Source organism: Lampetra planeri, chromosome 10 (genome assembly GCF_965212315.1).
Source record: "Lampetra planeri chromosome 10, kcLamPlan1.2.h2, whole genome shotgun sequence".
Taxonomy (NCBI): domain Eukaryota; kingdom Metazoa; phylum Chordata; class Hyperoartia; order Petromyzontiformes; family Petromyzontidae; genus Lampetra; species Lampetra planeri.
Window position 1 is genome coordinate 12,771,759 of NC_136116.1, and position 25,065 is coordinate 12,796,823.

The following is a 25,065-nucleotide window of genomic DNA, read 5'->3' on the forward strand; positions in this document are numbered from 1 at the left end:
GAAAATGTACCTGCAAATTACTCAGTTGAGCTTACACATAACAACACTCACTCCCTACTTCGAAAACAGGACCCTTCCAAAAAAGAGTCATCGCACATTTGTTTCACATCATTATTTTTGAATAGGGTCATCAATCGTGAACAGAGCGACGTGTTCAAAATGTGGCCCAGGTAGGCCATCATTCAGAGGGCCGAAAAGCTCAAACGGAAAGAGCTGGCCAGATCTTGGCTGTGCCGTGGATGTGACAACACAGCCAAATGAAACTGCGGGTGGCCTCTGACGTTTTGCAGGCTCTTGTGTGTGCATGTGGTCAGGTGTTGGTCTTGTTGGAGGACAACTGGCGTCTGGATCCATTTTCCGAGTAAGGAAGGACATTGATTTATTTTATTCAGTGTCAATACAATTTAACATTTTAGAAGGAGAAATACAACGTTATTGGGCTGTTCCTCGTATATACAACTCCAATGCGTGTTTTTGAGCCTCGGTTTTGTGGTGCATATATTCTCTGCACAAACAGGCATTAAACCCTACTTACAGAGTAAATCCAGTTAGCCAATGGCAATTATGAACTTCCATTAAAATCAGTGTCTTCCTGCCCAAGTGGGCAGTGGCGCTGTCTCTGTTGGCAGCCTGTCCACTGTCGGTGGAAACTACACTGCCATGCAGAGGGCCCGTCTGTCAAAGTAACGACCAGTCGTGACTTTTGAAAATTATCATCGGCCATGATGGCATTCTCCACATGCTGTCGCATTCCGTCCTTCTGCTGCCACTCTTTGGTTAGTCTTGCCCACCGACCATAGGTCTTTCGAGCGACTTCCTGCACAAGCCCAACTTTCCTTAACATTCATTATGATGCCTATAACTTGCATTAGTTCTCTGATCCCTGTCCCTCTTTGTCTTTCTCAGTCTAATGCAAAGCGTTCATTTTTGCAGCACTTTTTTGCATCCTTTTCAGATGTCTTATTCCAATTGTCCTTGTCTATGCCCAAGTTTCTAAATTGTATTTACCATCTCCTAGCCACCGTGGCGAGATGGTATATATCAATACCATATACCACCGTACTATATATATGCCTTCACGGGTTTTAACATATAAAGGACAATTTGCTGCCTTAAAAGCAAGTGTGACGCCAATGGGCGGATGTGTATCGGGCCGTGCAATGAACGCCTCGTCCAGCATCACATGCATCACGTGCCACTGTGAGTAATTCCTTGCGACGATGTGCTTTTCCATACCAGTTAAGTCCCTGTTTTCACGTGGATTAAAACAACTGTTTGTTTAAAATTTTACGTAAGTGATATTTAAAACAGGCTTTGTGGACACAGGGTAATTTGATTGGAAATAGGAAGATATTTTTAAAAAACGCATTCAGTGTGTGTGCATATATATTTTTTCATCAATTCATCCTCTGATAATTGTAATAGAATGTATAAATATTCTCAGGTTTTTTCGGTAAAGTCACGTAGGTAAAAACATTAAAATTAATGAAAGTAAAATAAAACAAAACAAAAATAAAATTCACGACGTTTCGGAGGATTTTATTTTTGTTTTGTTTTGAATTTTATTTTTGTTTTGTTTTATTTTACTTTCATTAATTTTAATGTTTTTACCTACGTGACTTTACAGAAAAAACCTGAGAATATGAATCATTGCAGTCACGAAAGCTTCAAATCTAGAAAGAATGTATAAACATTTTGGAACATGTAAAATTCTGTTAACTTTCCTCTGTCCTTGTTTAGTGGACATCTGTCAAAAAGAACTTCATAGCGTATTGGATTCCCCCAGTATAACTAAATATTAAATTTAAAAAATGGTTGATGCATTTTTAAGGATTCCTAACATATTGTACATCTTTGCCCGAGCTCTATATACCATGCTCCCAGGTTTGACGGGATCAAACTTCTCATAATTGCATAAATATTAGCAGCTTTTAATTAAAGTTTACTTTATATATAAATTAATATAATAATTATACATACATTACCATATTCACAATTAACAGTCACTACATACATATATATTTGAAGCGGATTAACATCTCACGGCTAATTTAGAAAGTTACATATTTTCCATTGCGTGCATTATATATGCTGGGTTATGCTGAGTTGAATAAACTTAAAGAAATATTGTTCAGTGTGCAGTTTTTATGGGTTTCTATTTTACTCGTACTATTTAGCAGATGCATCCAAATTGACGATAACTTCCGATTCGAGATCCCATCTGTCCTCACCTGATTGTCATTGATGTTTTCACTTTTAGATAATACTTTATTAGATTGGGTATGTGTGAAAGAGAAGCAAAGGCATTACAACGCAATAAAATGTCAAAATCGATATCATCCAAATGCCACCGTAATTTTAGATGATTCACAGCTTAAAACTAAACACCGTGTTAAAAAGCAAAAACGTAATCATTCTCTATGAAAACAATCAACTAAATCTAACCAACAAGAACTTTTTTAATACAACCAACTTTTTACAACCCTACATAGAACCCTTGAATAAGTCGGAATTGTTTATCTGAAACGTAAAACGCAAAGTTAACGACCTCTGAATGCATAAGACATATTCGCGTTGCGCGCAGAGGCACGTCAAGTATACATTCAAAGCGCATGACACGCGTATCATGTCTGGGGGGGGGGGGCACCGCAAACACAAGTCGATGAAAAAGGCTCCCATTTCAACCGCTAATGCATAGGAAATATACCGACCCGGGCATCAGTGGCAGCGAAACCCGCCCGAGACGCTTCCTCGCGCCGCGCAAACAGCCTCCAAGGCCCCTTTGGCAGCCGCCAACCCCCCCCACCACCCCTCTCCGCCTCGCACGGGTTGGACGCAAAATGAACGATGAATAAAATAACGCTTCAGTGGTCCATGCTTAATAGAGTCGAGCGACGTTGGTAAACATCGTCGTGATGCGCGCTTAAGTGACCTGGCGCCGTGCTGCTGCTGAGTGGGGAGGGGAGGGGAGGGCTCTGGGTCGTGCGGAGCGCCGTTCGTGCGCTGCGTGGCGGCGTCTCTCGCTCTCGTGGCTGTCGTTCGCGTATAAAAGGGCGCTGTCCTGGGCTGATGGGGAGCAGACTGCAAGGAGCGCAGAACCGCGGACCGCTCACTTCCTCGCCACTTCTCCCAAACATACACCGAGGGTAAGGCGCTGCTGCAACGGGGCAAAGCGACAATTGTTACTTGGTGGTAACATTTACTGCCAATATGGAACACCCAAAGGTATTTGTATTATTTAGGCTGCCGGTCTTTGTTGGAAATTAGAACTTGAGAAACTTTTAAAGATGAGTTTTTTTTTTTAACGTGGCATGTTTTGTTTATTGGTAAATATTTTAGTATTTCTTGCAAAATGTCTGAATTCGCTTTGAACACGGCGTGTTTTGGCCAAATCTCAGTGGTATAAAACGTTGGTCTTTACCGAAAGAACCAAAAATATAATATAAGTGCTCAATCGACGGTAGATTCTCAGATCACGGGGCTCCCATCATCGAAGTTAACAGCATTATCAATAACCTGTGTGCGTGCGTGTGTTTGCTTAACTTGAATGTGTAAGAGGTATAATTCGCTGCAGCTGAAAGTGGTTCATCGTGGCTTAATGGGACCACCTACGTCCATTCACGATAGCCCTTGAATGGCTTGAGCAATCCTGCTAGATAAACCAATGGCCTCCACACATCCTTGCAGCATTGCATTCTATGTTGACTTTTGCAGTTGGGGTCACGAAGAGTGGAGGGCATGTATCAAAGAACTATGAAGAGACACGATGGGCTTCTCGATGGTCAAATATGACATTTTCATTTGGAATATTTGAAATTTCAGAAAGGCTCCCACAACATTTGAAAATGAAATTGGGGTCTTCAGCCTTTGAAATCCAACGCATTGGCAGGATTGTTATTCGCACTTTTTTTTTTATCTTGCTTTGAAATAATTCTCATCGTATCATGAATGTGCAATCCATCGAGAAGGAGCCATTCATTCAGAGTCAACCTGCTGATATGTGGTGAGCAGCCAGAATTTAAGTGAACATGGAAATAAAAAGACTTTGGAGCTCACTCAGCTCTGACTCCCGGAGCATGTGTTCGATTCCTAGTCGTGCACGACCGTGCAACATGGTGTCTCAACCTATCAACGGGCCTACCTTAAGTCTATTCAAACTTAAATGAGTGCCTGATTTAGAGCGTGAATATCAACAATGTGGATACAAAGGTGGTTTGGCGCAGCGCTGGTCACATATCCTCCTTATGTGTCATGCTGACCTTGATAGATACTCGCTAACAGCACTTGCTAATGTATTATTTAATCCTAAATGAGGATTGTCATCTTTGTTTGTGTATATATATACATGCATATTATGATGCTTAAATTACATGGTGCTCATCGTGATATTATTAAACTAACCACATTTCAGTGTAAGCACATCATTTACAGTCGGGCAGTGCAGATATTTGAGAGTGCAAGAACGCGTGTGCGTGTGTGCTCACACGCAAGTGTGTGTGTGAGCACCCACTTGCGTGTGTGTCTGTCCACGCGAGCAGATTCCGGAGTGGTTAACGCACTGCGCTAAGAACCTGGTGACCCGAGCTTGATTCCCGCTCGCGGCCAACACCAGTGACAATTATCATAACGGGTCCTGGGCCTCCCCTTGGTTGACTCAGCCTCAAATGAGTACCTGGTGCGGTGTGTAAAATCCCCCCGCTCCCCCCACCTCGGGAGACAAAGGCGGCCGGGCGCGATGCTGGCCACCCACCCCCCCGTGTGCCGTTCCGACTTTTCTAGGTGCTCCTCGCTTTACAGCACTTTCCCCACGAGTATGTTAAGGCTATACGGGGGGGAGGACGTATTTGTCTGTGTGTGCGTGCGAGCAGATGCTGGTCCGCTGCTCCATGTTTGTGCTGCTGGTGGTGTGCACGGTGCTGTGCGCCAGCGCTCTGGCCACCGCCATGCCCCCCAAGCCGGACAACCCCTCCTCGGACGCCTCCCCAGAGGAGCTGTCCAAGTACATGTCGGCTGTGCGCAACTACATCAACCTCATCACCCGCCAGAGGTGCACAAAACCAACCAAAAAAAACAACGAGGTCCCCCCTATGTAGGTAGCCTTAACTGGCTGTTGGGGAAAGCGCTGGTAGCGAGCACCTTAGAAGTGCCGAGAAGTGCCTAAGAGTTGCCTAAAAGGTGCCTTAGAATTGCCGAGAGTTGCCTAAGAGGTGCCTAAGAGGTGCCTAAAAGGTGCCTAAGAGTTGCCTAAGAGTTGCCTAAAAGGTGCCTAAGAGTTGCCTAAGAGTTGCCTAAGAGTTGCCTAAGAGTTGCCTAAGAGTTGCCGAGAGGTTCGCTCGTACTGCCATCCCCGTCCCTGTGTTCAGACACTCCTTGCTGGGTGATCTTCATCACCCAGCATTCACACGAAGATGTATCCGCGCCTCCGATTAGCCGCGGTTGGCTACGTACGGTGCGAAAGCAGTTCAACATCCACCACATTGTCAATTTTTGGATAAGTAAAAAAGATCAAACATAGGAAGACGTGCAGGTTATCGATCCGAAAATTTGACACCACATGAAGTGGTTTCACTTTTGTGCTTTATCCTTTCAGCGTATCGTTACGTGACGTCACTTTGACAATTAAATCCTGAAAAGAAAAGAAAAATATTCACCATTAAATATATGTTTTACTTATGGAGCTTAATGTTGAAAATTGTATTCATGTAGGTCATTTAGAAATGCATTTTCATCTATCATCCGTTTATTGGATAAACAATGACGGTTTTTACGTTTAGTACATTTACATTCGAATAAAAAAAAAAATCTTAATTTGGGCCTTGAAACATTATGAATCCAGATCCTCAAAAATTAAATCTAGAACTCATCGCTGCTGTCGGTACAATACTTACATTTGTTAACAAGGCCGCTGCGCTGATAACACTATGCAACACGATTTTTGTCCCTGGGTAGTAAGTGTTATTTTTAATTGCTTATGCCTAAAAAGTATAGAAAATGGCTATTATTCCCCACACACCCATTGTAATACAAAAATATTAAGTTTAGAGAATTCAATCGGGGGGAGGGGGGGGGGGGAGATAGAGGGGTCCCAAGACATCTGGACCACCCTGCACCCGCTGTATTGCTTCCTGCATGCCACCTCCGAGCAGGGTTGATGATGGGGGCAGCGATGTGGCCAAGCGGTTGCACGTTCGCCGCTTGTTGCAGAGGTTCGTGGCTGGAATCTGTCAGGCTGCCCTGGTTATTACTGCGGGTGTGTTGAACGTAAAAACAATTCGTGGGCCGCGCGCGTCACGTAGGACGTTAATGATCCCGTGGCATGATTCGCAACGAGCAGGTCATTCGTGTGCTGGCGTCGTGATCGAAATTGCGATTACAGTACACATAGCACCATCAGCAGATGAAATCCATCTGTGAAACACTGATCCACTGTTCCTCCGCGATAGCCCCGAAAATACAATTATGGCGTGAATAAATGGACTCAATTATTATTACCGGTTTGTCTCAGTTGCGGTCCATCAGCCCTACATTCAGTTCACGAGATTATGCCAAGTGGAAGGTGAAAGTGGATGAAACAGACCGTGGCACAAGTCTAGGTTATTGTGTCATGGTGTTTGAAAAGCACACTTTAAAAATGTACACAAATGAACACCCCTCTGTGACCACTGACCTCCGAGCATTCATTGTGATTCCCAGTGGACTCTCACCTGCTTTAACATTGCGCTGAATGTGCATGCAATTGAATATACAATGTGTCAATAATAGGGCCTGATGTTGAGGCTGTGTGTCGGTGTGGTCTCGTAGGTATGGAAAGCGAACCGTGTCAGAGCCGTTGCTGCCCGCTTGGCTCTTTGAAGACGCAGCCGAGGACAGACTTGCATACAGGTGGCCTGAAGACAATCCCATATTTACTTGTGCATTTTACAACTTAAATTCACTCATTTTGAACGAACATTGTTAAGGGCAACAATCCCTGTCACGGGTTGCCACAGTTCAGCTCACAATCATACGACTGAAAGTTCAAATCTTGCTTGGGGGGGTTGACTTAACCCATCATCACCCAGGGGGTCAATAAAGTAGGTAATGTTTTGTAAAAATGAAACAGTAGTTTTCTTAAATTGGGACTGGCCCCCACCATGGTAATGTGGAATTTCCACCACTGGCTCAGGACCACCAACAGAGATGAGCGTGGATTCACTTTATGTTCCAACTTTGAGCTCACTAAAAAATTAAAAAAATTTTCATTGAAAAATTAACATCACTGTTAAATGCTGATTAATGGCATAACCACCTGTAAATTACGCAATTTTTGGGTATCAGCGCCAAAATGTGAACATTTTAATCGTTAATCGTTAAAAGTTCTGAAAAATCTCTTGTTTTAGAAAATTACTAGCGATGAACTTTTATTTTGGTCCTGAGGCTGTCATGTGTATGAGTTATAAAGGCATGTTCTTAGCCATATATTGCTCATGTTAAGTTGTCCTCGTATCCACCAACTTTTAATGAATAGACTTGTCGGCAGCATCCTGCTTGGACGTTGAGTCGTGTAATGGTCAGTTTGACTCCATCTCCCGATGTGGCAGTTGCAACAAAGGAACACTTTTCTTAAATGCTTCCCACCCCTGTCCACCAAGCAGCACAACACCGTCGATCGGCAGGTCATAATGTGGTGGGGTAAACTGCGGGTACTTCCCCCTCTTCCAAGATGGCAATGGAAGAGTAGGCCAATTGCCCTTGAAGAGCTGCTCTCTTGAGCACCATCCAAGTAGGGGCCCTTCCACCAGCAGTGTGTGTGAGCCAGGACTTGCAGGGCTGCATCTTGACCGAGCTTGCACGTGACCAGGGGCCTGCTTTGTGCCGCGATTTATTAAGGACCACCACTGTCTTCTTGGTTCTTTCGGTAAAGTGACGTAGAAGGGAAATAATAAAATAATAAAAATAAAACATCATAAAATAAAATAATTATGTTTTATTTTATTATTTCCCTTCTACGTGACTTTACCGAAAGAACCAAGAAGATGAATCCCTGCAGTCACGAAAGCTTTAAATCGAAATTTGATCACCACTGTCTCGTACTCATCACTGTGCATTGTGGCTTTTGAAACATCGATTTGTTTTTTTTACCGAATTCGAAAAGAAAAAAACTGGCTGTTATTGTTAGTTTGGTTGCCAACCCCTGAACCTGACTGTTGTTTTCTGCTTCACAGTTAAACAAGATGCCATTCGCAGGGTCTGGTGAGAAGGCACTCCCCTGCAAGAGGACACACCTTTCGAAGACTTCAGACGCTTGGAAACAGTTCCACACATGCCTCACACACACACGGGCAGACTTTTGGATAGAGTTATTTGTTAGCAGCTTATATGTTAATCTGTTTCAAATTTCATATCAGGCTTAACTGTGTCAATAAATGCTTGTGGAAAATCTCATTGCACTACATCGAAGACAATGCTTGCCTTTAGCGCAAAGTCTGCTAAGCATGCAAACACAAAAACACGCATGCATAGGTAAAGCATTAACATATGTAGTGTATTTCTGTCATCATGATCGAATAATCCTGAGCGAGATACATTTCAGATCTATATACTACAAATCGCAATAACATCACCTAACGCCATATGTTCCGAGACAGTCTGGCCAATTTGAGCATGCATCATGAACAATCATCACCAGGTCTATTCGTTTGTTACCATCAAACTATGGACCGTACACCATTGGAACTTCCTTTGCAGTAGCAAAATATGATAATTGGGTTTTTACCCTTTTATCTGGCAACAAAACTGACACCTTTTTTTTACAAGGAGTCATGCACCTTTTGGCGTCATCTGGTCCAACACCATGTGAGACTAGGCTCGAAGAAAAGCTGTCTCGGGTGTGGACCAATCAATTTCAAGGACAGTGCATACATTATCAGAGTTGTGTTTTTTGTTTGCATTCCGACCGCAGGTATTGTGGTCAATGCAAACATGACGCCTTGTAAAAAAGGTGTCAGTTTTGTTGCCAGATAGAAGGGTAAAAACCCAATTATCATATGGACCGTATAGTAAAAAAACACTGATCTGGAGGAATAGCAACACTACACGAACTCTTTTTCCTGGCTACATTGGCATTTAACTCCTGGACATATTGCTGCCATGGGCAAGAACATACTAGAATTAGTAGATAATGGTGTGCTGCGCTGTTTCAACGTACACATTAGCTGTGCTTTTACACACACATAGTGCAACACACAATACAACACCTCGATTCGCAATGCATCAACTCCCCCCATCTCGGTCCGAATCTCTACCCCTTGCCGCTGACGATTGTCTTTTAATGTATTTAATCTTTACTTTAACATAATCTCTACGTTTACCATAATCTATACTTTAACATAATCTGTATAATAATACGTAGAAGTTACAGTTCTCCTGCACATGAATGTCCTATGTCTCCTGAGATGTGACGTTGGTTTAATTAAGAGACGACTACCAGCCTGAGCTGTGATGAGACCACACTGGATGGAATCGTTTAATCTTGCCTGGTGTCGGACATTGTTCATTGTTTCACAGTAAATATTCTCCAAAGATTTTGCAATACACGCCTGTTTAAAGTCTGGCCTCTGCTTTGTTTAAAATGTGTCCAAAGAAATCGTATTATGCTCACGACAACGGTACAAATAGAAGAGACCGGGTGGTGTTAATGGGCATGACTTGCCAGGTGTGAACAGAAATTGATATTTGTTAGTCTAAATTAAATAGTCACTCAGCATCACCGCATTTAATTTGAAGTCTGCCCTTGTTAAGGTTCCCCGCTCCTAAGGCGGTAGTTTTCCATCCCGCAATACAAACCCGCCTGATCAGGTTTACCAATTGATAAACTTGCCTAGCAATGTGAATGCCATTTGAGCCGATGGAAGTTGCTATTCTTGATAAGTGAGTCTGAGTCGCTCGCATCTCCCAGTCGCATATACACGCCCGGTTGATATTGCCATTCAGCGGAGCTTTCAATGGAGTATATTCGATAATTCACATAGGTATGGTGAAATTGGTATGGGTCAGATATGAATTCTTCTACTTGGCAAAAGCAGCTTATATCTTCTACATGTGTAAATTTGACCACTTTTTGGCAGATATAATCAGAGCAATAACAACAATCGGGGTCTAATGTTATAACCGGGTTCGAACTCATCGAGGCGAAAGCCATCTCTTTTTCTTCAAGCGATAGAAATAAATACACTACGGTTTCTAATATGGAGAGTAAATACGATGCAGGATCGAAAACATGTCATAGTCACTGACGTTAAACAATTGGAAACCAAAAATGCTCAAGGAAAACAAATTAAAGTGTGGAATTATACGTGTATAAACAATTCAAAGCCAACATGGAAAATGTAGTGCTCCTATAATGCAGCTTACAATTGTAACAAAATTACAATGCAACCGAAAATAGCTATCAATTTAAGACGCAGCTACATGTTAAGAACGCAGTTTATTAACATAACTTGCATTCATATTGTCAAGAGTATTGACATTGTTTTGACGCCGCAGCGCTTCTTAAACATAAAGACAACGCTGCTGAGTGTTCAATAATCGGGTGCTCAATCGGTGTAAATATACACCCGATAAAGAGCATCTAAGCCACGTTTCAGAGCCGATGGTATAAATAAAAGTGAGATGCCTCCAGCGTTGATCTTTATATGGCAGGAGAGAAAAAAACCAATGCTTATTTTCAAGAAACAAAAATATTGGTAAATACAATCGGAGCAGAGTGCCGACCGCAAGCTCAAGTCTTCTTCAACAGCATTGCTACTCATCTTCTTGGTTCTTTCGGTAAAGTCACATAGAAGGGAAATAATACAATAATAAAAATAAAACATAATTAAATAAAATAATTCTCACGACATTTCGGCCACAACGCAAGCAGCCGTCCTCAGGTGAAGAACAGGGCTGTCGGAAAGACAGCGTCTGAACGCTATTCTACATTCACACTTCACGACACGAGATGCACATGTACAGGGTGGTCAGATGTCTTGTGACCCCCGCCCCGCCCCCCCCCCCCCCATTTAATTCTCTAAAACTGAATATGGTTTAAGGAAGTTTTATTATATATTTTTAAAGAAGTGAATATGCAAAACATGTTAGGGGTCAAATTATTGGCAGGGGGGGGGTCACGTGGCATGTGGACCACCCTGTACGGATATACCCCTCGGCTTACGTCGGGGATGCGTTCCTGAAAGGCGCGACGACGTATATCGAAACGACGTCAATCGGAGCGGTTTACAGGGTACAGGGTGGGTGGTGGGAGGCGACAGACGACGTGGGTGTGGGGTGGGGCGACGTATATCGGGGTATTACTGTGTATGTAGATCACGGAGTTCAGAAACAGTTTTCATCACATTGATTGAGAGTGATGTCACGTTCTCCTCCGCTTAATTCAACGAGTGAAACGCGTTTAGGATACCGTGTGGATTGCTGCCGCGGTGTTAATGGTTTGCACACTGGACGTGCAAGCCAGAGGTGGCCAGTTCGATCTCCCGGCGTGGCAGTTAAAACAATGGTGCAATTACGTTTAATAAATCCTGCCACCTCTGTTCACCCAGCACTATAATTAGGTAGACCACAGTAGATCGGTAGGTGGCGTATGGTGGGGTAAAGCGTCGGTAATTTCACCTCTTCCAAGACGTCTAGCCAGCGTGGAAGAGTAGGCCAAAACACCATCCAGAGAGGCTCTCTAGAGCTGCCTCTAGTGGAGGACCTTTTGCCAGCAGTGGCTTGACCGAGCAATTGCAAGGCTGCGCCTTGACGTTGGATGCTGCATGTTGGTGATGAACCCGACGTGAAACATTACAGACCCATACGTCTCTTAACGGATGTGTGCGATGATCATTGGTGACAGAATAATGGCAAATGTCGAGGCCAACCAGCTTGCATGAGTGTTTCTCTACCATTGACCACATATATACAAGACTATCAAATTATGGAAAAATACCACTTTTATCTTGCCTTTGTCGACAATAAAAAAGCCATTTCAATAAGCTGGAAATTGATGCCACTCATCCAAGCTTTCACAAACCAAGTTCGAAACAAACACAACATTTCTATACAAACCATTTACACAAATGGAACAGCCACGCTGAGACTGCATGCGTATTTAATGGAATAATACTTGTCGCATGCAGAGAATTCCTTTGGGAAAGATGTTTTTTTTATTATGTTGAGCTTCTGGTGATTTTACAAATGTGGTACATTGTTATTGCGGGCTCTGCCACTAGGTGGTGATATTTCTTCAGTTTCAGACCTCCTGTATTCATACATTGAAGTTCACATCACTAAATTGCCACCTCTGCACGAGCAACATAACAAGCCGACGGTCGAAGGATCCGCAATGCGCCTGCCCTCCTCACATCTCGCAAGCTGAGCATGGTCGAGCCTGGATAGTGGTCGCATGCGCAAACACCATGCACAGTAAACCGTCATAGACGGTGAGGCTACATTGTGCACAACGACCTGCACCGGCATGTCAAAGGCATTTACAATGAACGGTCTACACAGCATGGCAACATATATTACGTTAGGATATAATAGAACAAACAAGCAATTGTCTACCCGTTAATTATCGTAAACCGGTGAATACAGAAAACACATGTTGTTCATGTACACATTTCGCCTAAAAAAGTCTTGCAGAGATATCTTACCACAGAAATATTTTTACACGCAATAAAAAAAAAAATATTGTACCGTGTATGACACACGCAGTATTTTAATTAGAAATGTATATGTAACACGCAGTAAATATATATATTCGTTTTTCTAAATCTACCACAGCATGTGTCCTCAGGTGCTAATTAGAGTCGATTGCTAACGACGAGTCCACACACGACGGGGAAAGTGCCGCGTGGGATCGCGACCGGGGCGACAGTTCTCCATCCGGGCACGATGGCGGTGCTGAGTTTCTACTCAACTGGACTATCTGTGTGTTGCACAGCACTGCCATTGGAGTTCCTAATTAATTTCGCTATCCGATGACAAGTCGGTAGAAGCAACTCCATTTACCAACACCCCTGTTTCTCAAAGCTGCGTCGGCAGGTCTGCAGAGCGGGTAACACTGTGGGGATTCTAGATTTGAAGCTTTCGTGACTGCAAGGATTCATACTCTTAGGTTTTTTTCGGTAAAGTCACGTAGGTAAAATAACTAATAAAAATAAATAATATAAATAATATAAAAAAAGTAAAAAATATGATAATTGGTTCTTTACCCTTCTATCTGGCAACAAAACTGACACCTTTTTACAAGGAGTCATGTTTGCATAGACCGCAATACCTGCAGTCATAAATACAAACAAACTGCAGGTATTGCGGTCTATGCAAACATGACTCCTTGTAAAAAGGTGTCAGTTTTGTTGCCAGATAGAAGGGTAAAGAACCAATTATCATATTTTTACTGGCAAATGAGGTCCCCATAGTGTAGAAGTAAAAAATATTTAATTAAAAAAATTATTTAATTTCTATTATTTCTATTATTTATTTTTATTATTTATTTTTACCTACGTGACTTTACCGAAAAAACCTAAAGAGTATGAACACTGTGGGGAAACCATCACCATTGGGTCCCTCCTCCCAGCGGCCTTGTCGGACTCCACTGAGCATCGCTCAAAGCCACATTCACTCTGGAATCTCTTGACCTCGCCTCCCATGAATCACTTGAACCCTTCCCCATCCCCTGCGTAAATCGAGCACTTCTACAAATCTCCAAACCACTTTAACGCAATTTGAATGCCTCGCATTGTCCGCCCGCTGGCGTCTCTTGTATTCTCGACGGGGTGTGGGGGGAGGAGGGTGATCCAGGAATCTCTGCTGCCGACAGCCCAGAGGTCGCAAACGGGTTTTGATTCCTTACCCGTACCCGTACCCGGCCGCACCAGGGTCGCAAACGGGTACCCGTACCCTACCCGATACCCGGCTACCCGTACCCGGCCTGGTATCGGGTAGGGTACGGGTATCGGGTACCCGATTGCGACCTCTGGGATGAAGCCATGTTGCAGGCGCGGGTGGGTTGATTCTAGGAACTTGAATTGTGAGAAGAGACAAGACGTTGGGAAATGAGTGACAAACAGTTACTCACCAGTGACTCACGGCCTACCTGTACCCGTACCCGGCCGCACCAGGGTCGCAAACGGGTACCCGTACCCGGCCGGGTACGGGTAGCCGGGTATCGGGTAGGGTACGGGTATCGGGTACCCGGTGGCGACCTCTGCGACAGCCCGACTCGGTGTCGACGGGTGGCTCCTGTGCCGAGTTGGCTCCGTGTCACTGGCATCTCGGCGAGCCATCGGCGAGCAACACGTGAGACCGTTTGTGTTTTTGGCACAAAAGAGTTAAAGTGTTATACCGATAAATAAAAACAACATCGTAATGCTAATGAAGTGTAATAAAGGTTTTTGGGTGAGATCGCGTGAGTATAAATGTGTCGTAGCCCTCCACCCGCCGACAGCCACTTAGCAAGGGATTTGTCACGTGTAAAAATGCCAATTAGTTACTACATCAGCACATCGGTGTGTTGGTGAGTAAATTCACAACATTTACAATTTGAATACGGCGAAGTTTCGCTGCTAATTACATCATCCAGCATCATCGGGCGATTTGCCAGAAGAGTGAAGCGATCCACCTGCTGCCAAGCCGTAAATAGAGCAGCAGGGTGACGTCACCACTGTGAACCCACTAAAATAAACCTTTATGAACAATACTGGTCGCGACAGCCTGCAGCGTGTTAAACTCAATGAAGTGTGCGCGTACGTCTTTCGAACCGGTGCGGGGGACGGACAACAAACGAGACACAACAACACGCATTTCTCGAGAGACATGAGTTTTCAATCGATATTTAAAAGTGCATACGGCCCCAGTGGCTTCCCAATATCGGAAGGGAAAAAATGATAACAAAAGCCTCCTCCTGATCACAGGTTAACCTCTGACCCCAGGCTGGCATGCTCATGCCTCACATGTGTCGTGGCTCACTATGGATGGTTTACCGCACCAGACATAGAAGCTTATACTGGTAGGAACCTCCTGGTTACACCAGCCCACAGGGGATTATTGTGTCCGTCCGTCCGTTGTGCAGGGAGGGGCTGGGTGGGGAGGGTGGGGCTGGGTGGGGAGGCTGGGTGGGGAGGGTGGGGCTGGGTGGGGGGTGGGAGGGGTGGGGCTGGGTGGGGAGGGGCTGGGTGGGGAGGGTGGGGAGGGGCTGGGTGAGGAGGGGCTAGGGTGGGGAGGGGAGGGTGGGGAGGGGCTAGGTGGGGAGGGTGGGGCCGGGTGGGGAGGGGAGGGTGGGGAGGGGCTGGGTGGGGAGGGTGGGTAGAGGGGCTGGGTGGGGAGGGGCTGGGAGGGGCTGGTCACCCCGTGGTGCCCTTATAACACTCAACGTTTAACCTACTCACGCCGGCTTGTGCCCGCCCTCACAGTCGGGGATATTTGCGGAATACACCACGCCGCCGTTGATCCTGGCCATTGACCGAGCAACCCAACGTTGCTACCAGCAGGTTTGTGAACCTCCCCAACCCATTGATGGAGGTGGCAGGGATGAAGAACAGCAGCAGGTTGCAACTGGGTACTTGAAATCTGAGGCCCGCCCCTCCGATTAGCACGGCTGACGAAGTACGATGCGTAACAAGTTCAACGCAGATACGTCCGTGATAATTTTCGCTCATTAAAATTTAACCTCAAGGCGGGACCCCGGGGTCCCGAATAAACGGAAGTCAAAATCGTAATTAATTTTCATTTATATTCTTGGTTCTTTCGGTAGTCACGTAGAAGGAAAGTAATAAAATAATAAATATTAAAAATATGAAATTGATTATTTTATTATTTCCTTTCTACGTCACTTTACCGAAAGAACCAAGAATATGAATCCCTGCAGTCACGAAAGCTTTAAATCAAAATTAAATTTTAATTTATTTTTTGGCGACTCCGTCCCAACGCGCACATCAACGCCGCGACCCACCTGGCGCAGATCGTTCTGTTCTCACGTCATGTCGTCCAAGCGCAGCCGCGAGGACGAATTCGCAGAAGAAACAAAACTTTGATGAGCGCATCGTGTAGAGCTCGTCGAGAGGAACAGATCGCCGTGTCGTTCGCCTTCAACAGACATAGAATGACGTCGCAACGCAGTTCACGCGAGAGCCGGGGGCTGATGGGGGACCCCAGTCCCGCCATGACAGTCATTAATGTCCAGAAGAAATGCTGATTCTGGATACTGTACTCATGCACTGTTCTGTGCAGTTATGTGTTTTATAAAGTGCCCCATAATAACCGGAATGCATGTGTGAATGTGTAATTATTTATTGTATAAAACGCCCCATAATCGCTATGAGGCATGTCTGCACGGAACACGTTTCTTCATATTTAGCAAAAGAAAGTGCAATTTTTTTTAATCAATTCCACCCAAAACAATAAATAATATGTATTAATAAAAACACAAAAAACGACACCTTTGAAAAATTCACAACACACGGTTCGATAAATTATAAAAGTTTTTTTTTCTTCCTTTCTTTAATGTCATTGTGGCACAGTCATAGCAAACTAAACACGCACATCAGCTTTTAGTGTCCAACATTTCATTAACATTCACAGAACAATCTCACGTCCATTTATTAATAACACATTTCCACCTGCTTAAAATGTACAACGTAAGCAAACATATGTGAATCTCGCGTAGAAATGTATGCTGCAGGAACAGTTTTCTAATAACCCTTACACAACGGCCCACATCTAGAATGCATTCAAGTGAATTCAAATGGCATGGATTTCCAGCATACATAAGACAATTAAATGAGTTGTACGAGGATGTAAACAATAACATAGCACTAGACTCAAAGCTAGTGTCAAAGACATTATCTTTCTTATAAAGAACAGTCTTATTTTAGATGTATTTTCTTTTGAACATCTACTTAATCACAGCTCATGATGATTAAATAATATATATTTAAAAAAAAACACACGTTACAGCATATGTACAGGTCCGTTGAGATCTAAGACCACCGCACACTCCCTACGCGTTACACAGCACCACTCATGAACCCCATACATAACCGAAAGACCCAGAGAGTATGAACCCCATACATGTACAAACCTACACGTAAAAGCTAAAGGTGCAGCCCTGCAATTCCTTGCACACGCCACTGATGGTGGAAGGGACTCCACTAAAAAGACTCCCTCGTGAGCCCCCTCTCTCAAGAGCGGTTTTGCCATTCTAACTGGCCTTCCCTTTTGTGTGTACGTTGAACTTCTTTCGTAGCCAGCTGTGATAATCAACAAGCGACCTGCCATTCAACCGTGCAGTGCCAATTTATATTGCCGGGTGAACAGAGGGGGCCGGGAGGGGGGGAGGCTTTTAAAAAGATTGCCCATTGTTTCAACTACTCGGGGACTCGAGATCAGGAATCACTTTCTCATGTTAAGCGGGTTGATGTTCTCAGCCCAAGTCACAAGGGAATTAACTAAATATATCTCATTGTACAAGTTCGTTTATGCATTCAAATCAGTCTAACCATGCAAGACACCAATGCAATGTTCACAGACGACGAACGCATAGTTGAATATTGTGGTAAGATAGCTCTATAAAGGCCATCAAATAATCCACTATGTCACTCCTGGTCAATATTCAAATGTGACGTGTGACTTGTCATGGAGTTCAAGTAAAATAAAATTCCACTTAACATTAGCGTGAGACTAAAAGAACACCGAAGGAACATTAAATGATCTCAAACACAGCTGTCAGCAGTGGCAGAACATGCTTGCCAACAAGGACACTCAATTGATTGTGATACCGTTGAACTGTTATGCAAAACGAATTATTACTGACCAAGACTAATTAGAGAATCCATCGAAATTTTGAAAAATACAAATAATTTTTACCGCTCTGATAGCTACAGACTTAGCGCAGCCTGTAAGCGTATTATTAAGTAATACACAATACATATTGCATTTCTTTATAGAGGAATCACATACTAATTAACTGATTACTAATCTATTATATAATTACAATACCCCCCGACCTCCACCTGCAATCTCGAATCCTGATGGGATTCAACAACAATTATGACGTCATCCTGCACTATTTAAGACCGGAAGCAGGTGGATGGCTTCACTATTCTGGCAAATCGCCCGAAGATGCTGGATGTAATTACCAGAGGTGGGACAAAGTCATTGTTATGCAAGTCCAAGTCGAGTCGCAAGTCATCAAATTCATGACTCGAGTCTGACTCGAGTCCAAGTCACATGACTCGAGTCCACACCTCTGGTAATTACCAGCGAAACGTCACGCTACTCAAATTCTAAATGTTGTGGATTCACTCTTCAAACACACCGTTGGGCTGAAGAAGTAACTAATTAGCGTTTTGTAAACGTGACACATTTTTTACTAATTGGCTGTGTCTGATGGTGGAGGGTTGCGACACATTTATAATGACGCGATCTAACTCAAACACCTTTATTCTTGGCAAATATACACGTTGGACTTGCCCTGCAAGGAAACTGGAGTGCGTGGAGAACACATCCCAAAATGTGAAGAACAGTGTTCCAATTCTGCACAGACAGGTCAACGACTTGTTCCCATAGGTACCTTACTGCCACGCATGTTGGTGTCTTATGTATGTTCAACTTTTTTCGCACCGTACGTCGCCAACCATCTGTTTGTGACTCACCAATCCCACCTCCAAGGCTCGGAATTACAGCCACGCATCGCCACCTCATCCGGCCATTTATTTGACCATCAATTTTAAATATTGGTGAATTGCATTGTCACGAAATAGTCAATAGTGGCAAATTATGTCTAGAGGAGGTGGCTAATGTCTAATTCACGGCTGAACGGCGACCGGAGTGACTCCACTTATGCTGGAGTGTCTCTTCGACAAGGTGAACACCTGTACTTACTGTTGTTCGTGTCTTCCTTCACAGTAAGTTAATAAATGTGGTAGATTACTCATGTAATTATAACGACGATGAAATATGACAATTCGCGCATTTTAAACATGCAAGGGCCCAGTTAATACAAGCCACTGTTACGTCGTTCATACTTTCACTTGTTCGTCCTACTCCATCGGTCATGTGGAGAAAAAAAAATAATGTACATTTATCAAATACAAAAAAAAAATCACAGTTTATCATGTGCACACAGGCAGTGAGTACACAATCGTCGAGAAGCAAAGTTTTCCATTGAGGCCTCGCTGTTCAGAAATCAATCTCGCACGTGCGCCAATGTCGCGGTTACAACGTAGACGGGAACGTCAGTGGCCGCCTACTCTTTTTAAAATTACAATCGGCCAACTCTGGGGGGCCTCACCTACTCGTGCATTTATTTTAATTTTTAACACGGAACAATTTCTGAACAAGATGCAATTCCGAAAGGTATATGGAATTATACATTAAAAAATAACATTTGCAAAACCAGTTCAATCGTATAACATTTGTGATTATGTATCAGTGTGTCCCTGTTCAAGTGAGTGATGGGGCGGCGCTTATCTCTCTTGACGGCTTCGCGCGTCTGTTTTGTACGACGAGGGGCAGTTAGTCAAAGGGAACCGTATTCTTTATACATCCGCGTAGGTGTTTTGCGGTTGTGATGTGTGGCTCTCTGATGCGCTGCAGTGCCTTTGTGCTGTTGACTCCACGTGCTGAGATTTTTGCGGCAGGCCGCCTCGACCACTGTGTGTTTTTTTCCAGGTGTAGTTGTCGAGCAAGCTCCCGGCTTCTGCAGCTCCAAGCACATGGAGCGAAACGTCGGACATCATGCCAAACAACACTTGAGTGTCGCAACCCGAAAGCACTATACCACATGTGTTGATTTCCCACAATTGGTGCAGATTATTTAAAGTTTCAGAGGAATAATGGGCTTGGGTGCTTTTTTGCTGTTGTGTTGGAAATGGGATGTACTCTTTAATTTAAAGAAACAACACCGTCGTTTTAAACTCGTGCAAGAATAAAAAGTGAAATATGTTTGCGATCTACGAAATTAATTAAATGTATTGCTTAGTTGTTTCAAAAACAAGAGCAAGAATTTGTCAGATTGAATGTGGTAATATCACATTATTGGACAGCCGATGATGACACTCCTAAGTTGCAGGGTTTGGAATCCTACAGTAGAACTTAACACATTAGAAACCCTCACGCACGCACACGCTAATTCTACATACATTACACATTGACATGTAAGTGTACAGCACTTCCAAAACCAATAACATCTGTAAAATATTATTTACACCTCTTTTTAAATAAGCAAGGGAGAGTCATGTACCTATCACAAGTGGATCTAAATTCGGGAGGGATTCATGGATGTGTGAACAGCTTTGGTGAATACTCTTTGGTTCTTTCGGTAAAGTCACGTAGATGAAAAATAATCATAATAATAAAATGAAAATAACTACATTAAATCACGACGTTTCGGAGGCAACACACAATTACATTCACTACAGTAATTTTGCTGTGGCTGTTCCACCTGATGACGGAAGCTTGTATTGCCTCCGAAACGTGATTTAATTTAGTTATTTTCATTTTTTTTTCATCTACGTGACTTTACCGAAAGAACCAAAAGAGTATGGATCCTTGCAGTCACGAAAACTTCAAATCTAGAAGCATTGGTGAAGTTTATGCACAGTGTGTATTCTGCCGTTTACACATTTAAAAAAATCAGTTTTAGTCCAACACATAATGATTTGTTAAATATCAACGTAACAATTCATTTCAGATATCCCGATGTTTTGCCTCGGATCAAAATACTGACAATAGCAGAGCACATTGTTGATATGGTATTGTAGTTTCATAAATATATCACTTTGTGTGGGCTTTAAAATGATAAATATACATGTTAATTTAATCATGTTTATAGTGTAGATGAAACGTTTGAAATCATTGCTGTATTAGCAACTACGAATTGTGTATGAAAACAATAAAAGTGAAATTCAAGGCTAAGCCAAGTGGAAAAACTACCAGCTGAAGTAAAAAAAAAACCGATGAACCTCGAATTTGCCAAAACGTTTTTTAGGGCGCAACAATGTGGAATATGTAATTCTATAAAGTAATGCAACACTAAATAGACATTAATCTGTTATGTTGCTAACAAGTAAAATGAAGTCTTGTTTTCAGTCAAAGTCGTTCAGGCCAATATTCCAGCAGGAATTGTAAAAGCAGGCAAGGCCTCGATGGGTTTCGATCTGCGGGACTCATCATCAGCTGTTCATAAAAAAACAGCAGTGTTGTCTTTTGTGTTGCAAATCCTCTGGGAAGGCCTTTTCGTAGGTAAACATAATTGTCGTTATTTTATTTTATGGCGATAAACCCTATGTCATTATTTTGTTATCTGCAAATCATCAAAAGGGTCCAATGTAGGTTTGCTTTTTTTCTTACGCAGCAAAATTCTGTACATCACTCGTGAAAATAAAGACTACGTATAATCTGATCTCCTTTGCAACAAAGACTTGTAGGCTCATTGCCATCTTGTGTGTTTATACTGTCGTATATTTACTATACAATTCTTTTTTTAACCTTCATTAAAAACAAATTTCTTGAGGACTGATTTTTGTGTCTAGTTTGTTGTCTTTTCCCTGCACCTCCGATTAGCATGGTTGGCTACGTACGGTGTGAAAGAAGTTCAATATACATTAAAAGATTACTCATGCCAGGCATGTTTACGATATTCCAAGGTAGTAGGCGATTTAGTCTCCTCACAGTTGAATCGTCCCGAAGCCCAACAAACATTTATGCGTTAACACGGGGCTTCAAGACACGTAAGTCCGTATGACCTTTAGAGCCTCATTTTCAAAAGTCTTTGCCTTTGCAAGTGACGAGGATGGCACAGGGCGACGTGCTGCCAAATATCCTTAGCGGAGTATTGATGTTTGCACAATGTGCTCCGTGACAAGGAGGTGTGTCAGCCCTACCTCATACAAATTTGTTAATTTCATTGCATCGAACAATGTCAAAAATTTACATTCTCATAAATTACAATTTATATGATGCCGTGCTACTTAATTTATGCAATTGCTCCGATGCGATAAATCGGTTTCCTTGCTCATAGAAGGTCCCTCACTTTGAAATGCAAAATATTCATTGTGGGTAAAATATATATTGAAAAAAAAAATCATATTTGACAGTGTCAAAAATAATCATTCACACGCACCCTGGGAGCCAGATATTTCCTGGGATGGCTCTGCTCATATCAGACAGGCGTGTGACAATGATTTCTCGTCCCTTTCAGGATGGCATGCAGATTACCCTGGAGGGAGATTTTTTCTCTCCATTCGACACGTTCGTTGTGCGCGCGGAATTTGCGCATCAAATCCTCGGTAACCCTGCCGAGCGATGAACGATCGTTACCGTGCCGCCGTGGTTGACATTTCGCGCGGCTTTCGCAGATGTTACTGTTCGCTCAGAGCTCTGACATAAAACTCTATAACGGATTTATAAAGTTCATTCTTTTGGATTTGTTTATTTACTATGGTGGGAAAGGCACTGTCACACCTCCTTACACTGCGCTTATGAAGCAAAGACAAAGATCCCCCGTATAGGCTTAACATACTGTTGGGGCAAGTGCTGTTAGCGAGAATCTATTAAAGACGGTATCACATAAGTGATGGCGTGGCCAGGATGATGCTTAGATGCCCGTGTCTCCCCTACGGCCATGTTTAGACTCCAGTTTTAGGCTGACCTGACTTAAGGGAGGCCGCTGCCAGGATAGATACTTACAAGATCGACTCCACATTTTTTTCACTTGTGTGCATGACCAGGAACTAATAATAGTGGGCAGCCAGGGGTAGTAACGCAATATATCAAACAACCATCACTGCTCCAGATATGTGCCAAATTCACTTTGAGGCTACGTAAAATGTCTCAGGCTCTCTTGCAGGAGGCCCCAGGATTGACCCAGTTGTTGGGTTGTACGTGTGTAGAACTTCTTTCGCACCGTACGTAGCCAACCGTGATAATCAGAGGTGCGGTGGCAGGACAACGAACTGACTGACTGAAATGACCGGCAGATGCACTGTCTGTGTTTCCCACTGTCTACCTTTTGCCGTGTTGTATACCGTTTTATACATACACACGTGCATATATGCACGCACACACAAAGACAAAGACCACCCGTATAGCCCTATCAGGTCTCATCAGGCTATTGGGGAAAGTGCTGTTAGCGAGCACCTATCAAGGATGGCACGTCACAGGAGGGGTTACGTGGCCAGCATCGCGCCTGGTCACCTTTGTTTCCCTCGAGACGATGTTTACACATCAGACCAGGTACTTATTTGAGGCTGAATCGACCTCGGGGAGGCCCAGGACTGGTTCAGATAATCGTCCTTGGTGTTGGCCGTGAGAAAGAATCGAACGCGGGCCACACGGTTTGTCGAACAGTGCGCTAGCCACTGCACCACCGCACGCACACACGCACGCACGAAGACATGTATACATACATTTTCAAATTATATACAGCACACACACATTATTTGTAATTTAGTAACTACTATGATGAATTTATCTGTCGTTGGTCTATAAGATCTGCCTTCAACTAAGTCTAAAAATATGTCGTGCTCTCTTAAAACCTGTTGAGAATATCTGGACCGACTATATCCACTTTTTAAATGTTCCCATAATAGTGTACAGACAGTTTTCCTTCATCCTCATTCTGATGTATATTGTCTGTGGTCAGGAGTTAAGCCCGATTAAAGTTACGTTAATAATTCGTTTTCTCATCACAGGTCTCAATGCAATTAACACTTCCTAAGAAAGCATCTCGAGAGTGTTACTGTTAACATTTTCCTCAAGAAATGTTTAGCATCCCAAAAGGGGAGGAAAAAATGCATTAAATACACAATGGCATTTGAAATCCGTGAGCCACGTGGTGATGAGAGGGGGCAATACTGCAATGCCTACAACCATGAGGGCTAATTTATGAATGCCAGCATCTTTTTCAAGTTCCCTTATCGGCCCCCTAGCCTGGCCACTTTGCAGCCACACAACAGATCTAACGTTTACTGGATTATGCCACACACACAACGGCAGATGCACCCATGCAAAGTCCAATATTCTTGGATCACAAACAGAGGGCTAGGTTCCAGTAGTGGCCGCACGCCTTCCTTGATGCCCAGATCGTCCCGGATTATCCCGACCAAGTCTGCAATCGGCATTCAAAAGAAAATATTCTTTTCCACCCTCTAACCCCATCGCCATCGAGGATCTTTCACATCTGTTCAGCTGAAGACATCTCTCCATCCACCCTCTCGCCATGCCCGACCGCGCACACTTCAGACGTTGGCGTCAGTTCTCCTCCGATTTAAAAAATAAAAAAAGGGAAGGAAATTTTGTTAAAAAATCCTGACTTTGCCACGAGTGCTGCTGTCAGTAGACCCAACTGATGGGCACCCACTGGGGCTCCTTGCCAAGCCCTTCCAGGGCAGCTCTCAGCTTGGCGAATGCCACATCCATGTTGTTGTTGACTATCTTCAAGTCAAAGAAGTGACTGTAGGCTCGCTGGATGCGCACACTCTCGTCCACCGTCTTCTTGAGGTCCGTGTCCTGCACAGCTCAGAAAGGGAGAATGAAAATGTCACGTGCGTAGGGCATCTTGTCGCTGGGAATGCAGGATCGTCCTGTTCAAATCGGCGATTCAATGGCACTCGTGTCATTTTAAGTCCCTGGAAATTCCAATTTCCAACAGCAGCTCGCAATCCCTCTTTAGGATGACCACTGTTGACTTTCCACAAATTGGAAGAGATTTAGTTATTTATTGACGGTGTATGTATGTTGAACATAGCCAACCATGCCACGATTTGCATGGTGAATACTGGACGGTGATAATGCCGTTTTGCAATGAATGGTTATCACACTGGGCTTGCAATCAGGAGATTACAAGTTAGATCTCCCCGCTCAGTAGTGGAAACAATGGGGCCAGTTTTTTAATATCTCCCTCCTATGCCTGCCTCTGTCCACAAAGCAGTATAATGAGCTGAGATGACCTCAAAAGATTTAAATTGTCAAATGTCTGCGTGGGGTAATTCCCAATAGGTGTATAAAACTGTGACCGCCCCTGAGATAGCCTGGTATGAAATGCGG

General features: G+C 43.5%; 2 protein-coding genes across 2 annotated transcripts in view; one reads left to right on the forward strand and one right to left on the reverse strand.

The window, feature by feature from the left end:
* Nucleotides 1–3,085: 3,085 nt before the first annotated feature.
* LOC144721049 (peptide YY-like) lies at nt 3,086–9,575 on the forward strand. Its single transcript, XM_078598359.1, has 4 exons — nt 3,086–3,146; nt 4,869–5,047; nt 6,802–6,882; nt 8,205–9,575. The coding sequence occupies exons 2-4, from the start codon at nt 4,869–4,871 to the stop codon at nt 8,206–8,208; spliced, it is 264 nt and encodes an 87-aa protein (XP_078454485.1). The 5' UTR covers nt 3,086–3,146; the 3' UTR covers nt 8,209–9,575.
* A 14,291-nt stretch (nt 9,576–23,866) lies between these two features.
* Nucleotides 23,867–25,065, reverse strand: part of LOC144721050 (protein PALS2-like) — an 85,407-nt gene continuing 84,208 nt past the window's right edge. Inside the window, exon 11 of the mRNA XM_078598360.1 lies at nt 23,867–24,528. Coding sequence (XP_078454486.1) covers nt 24,352–24,528 — 177 coding nt within the window. The 3' untranslated portion in view covers nt 23,867–24,351. The remainder of the gene's footprint in view (nt 24,529–25,065) is intronic.

Bases quoted from the DNA above. Each gene is read 5' to 3' on its own strand.
- LOC144721049 (XM_078598359.1), top strand. From the start codon at position 4,869: ATGCTGGTCCGCTGCTCCATGTTTGTGCTGCTGGTGGTGTGCACGGTG. The intron at 5,048-6,801 runs GTGCACAAAACC...GTGGTCTCGTAG, and splicing joins AACCTCATCACCCGCCAGAG to GTATGGAAAGCGAACCGTGT.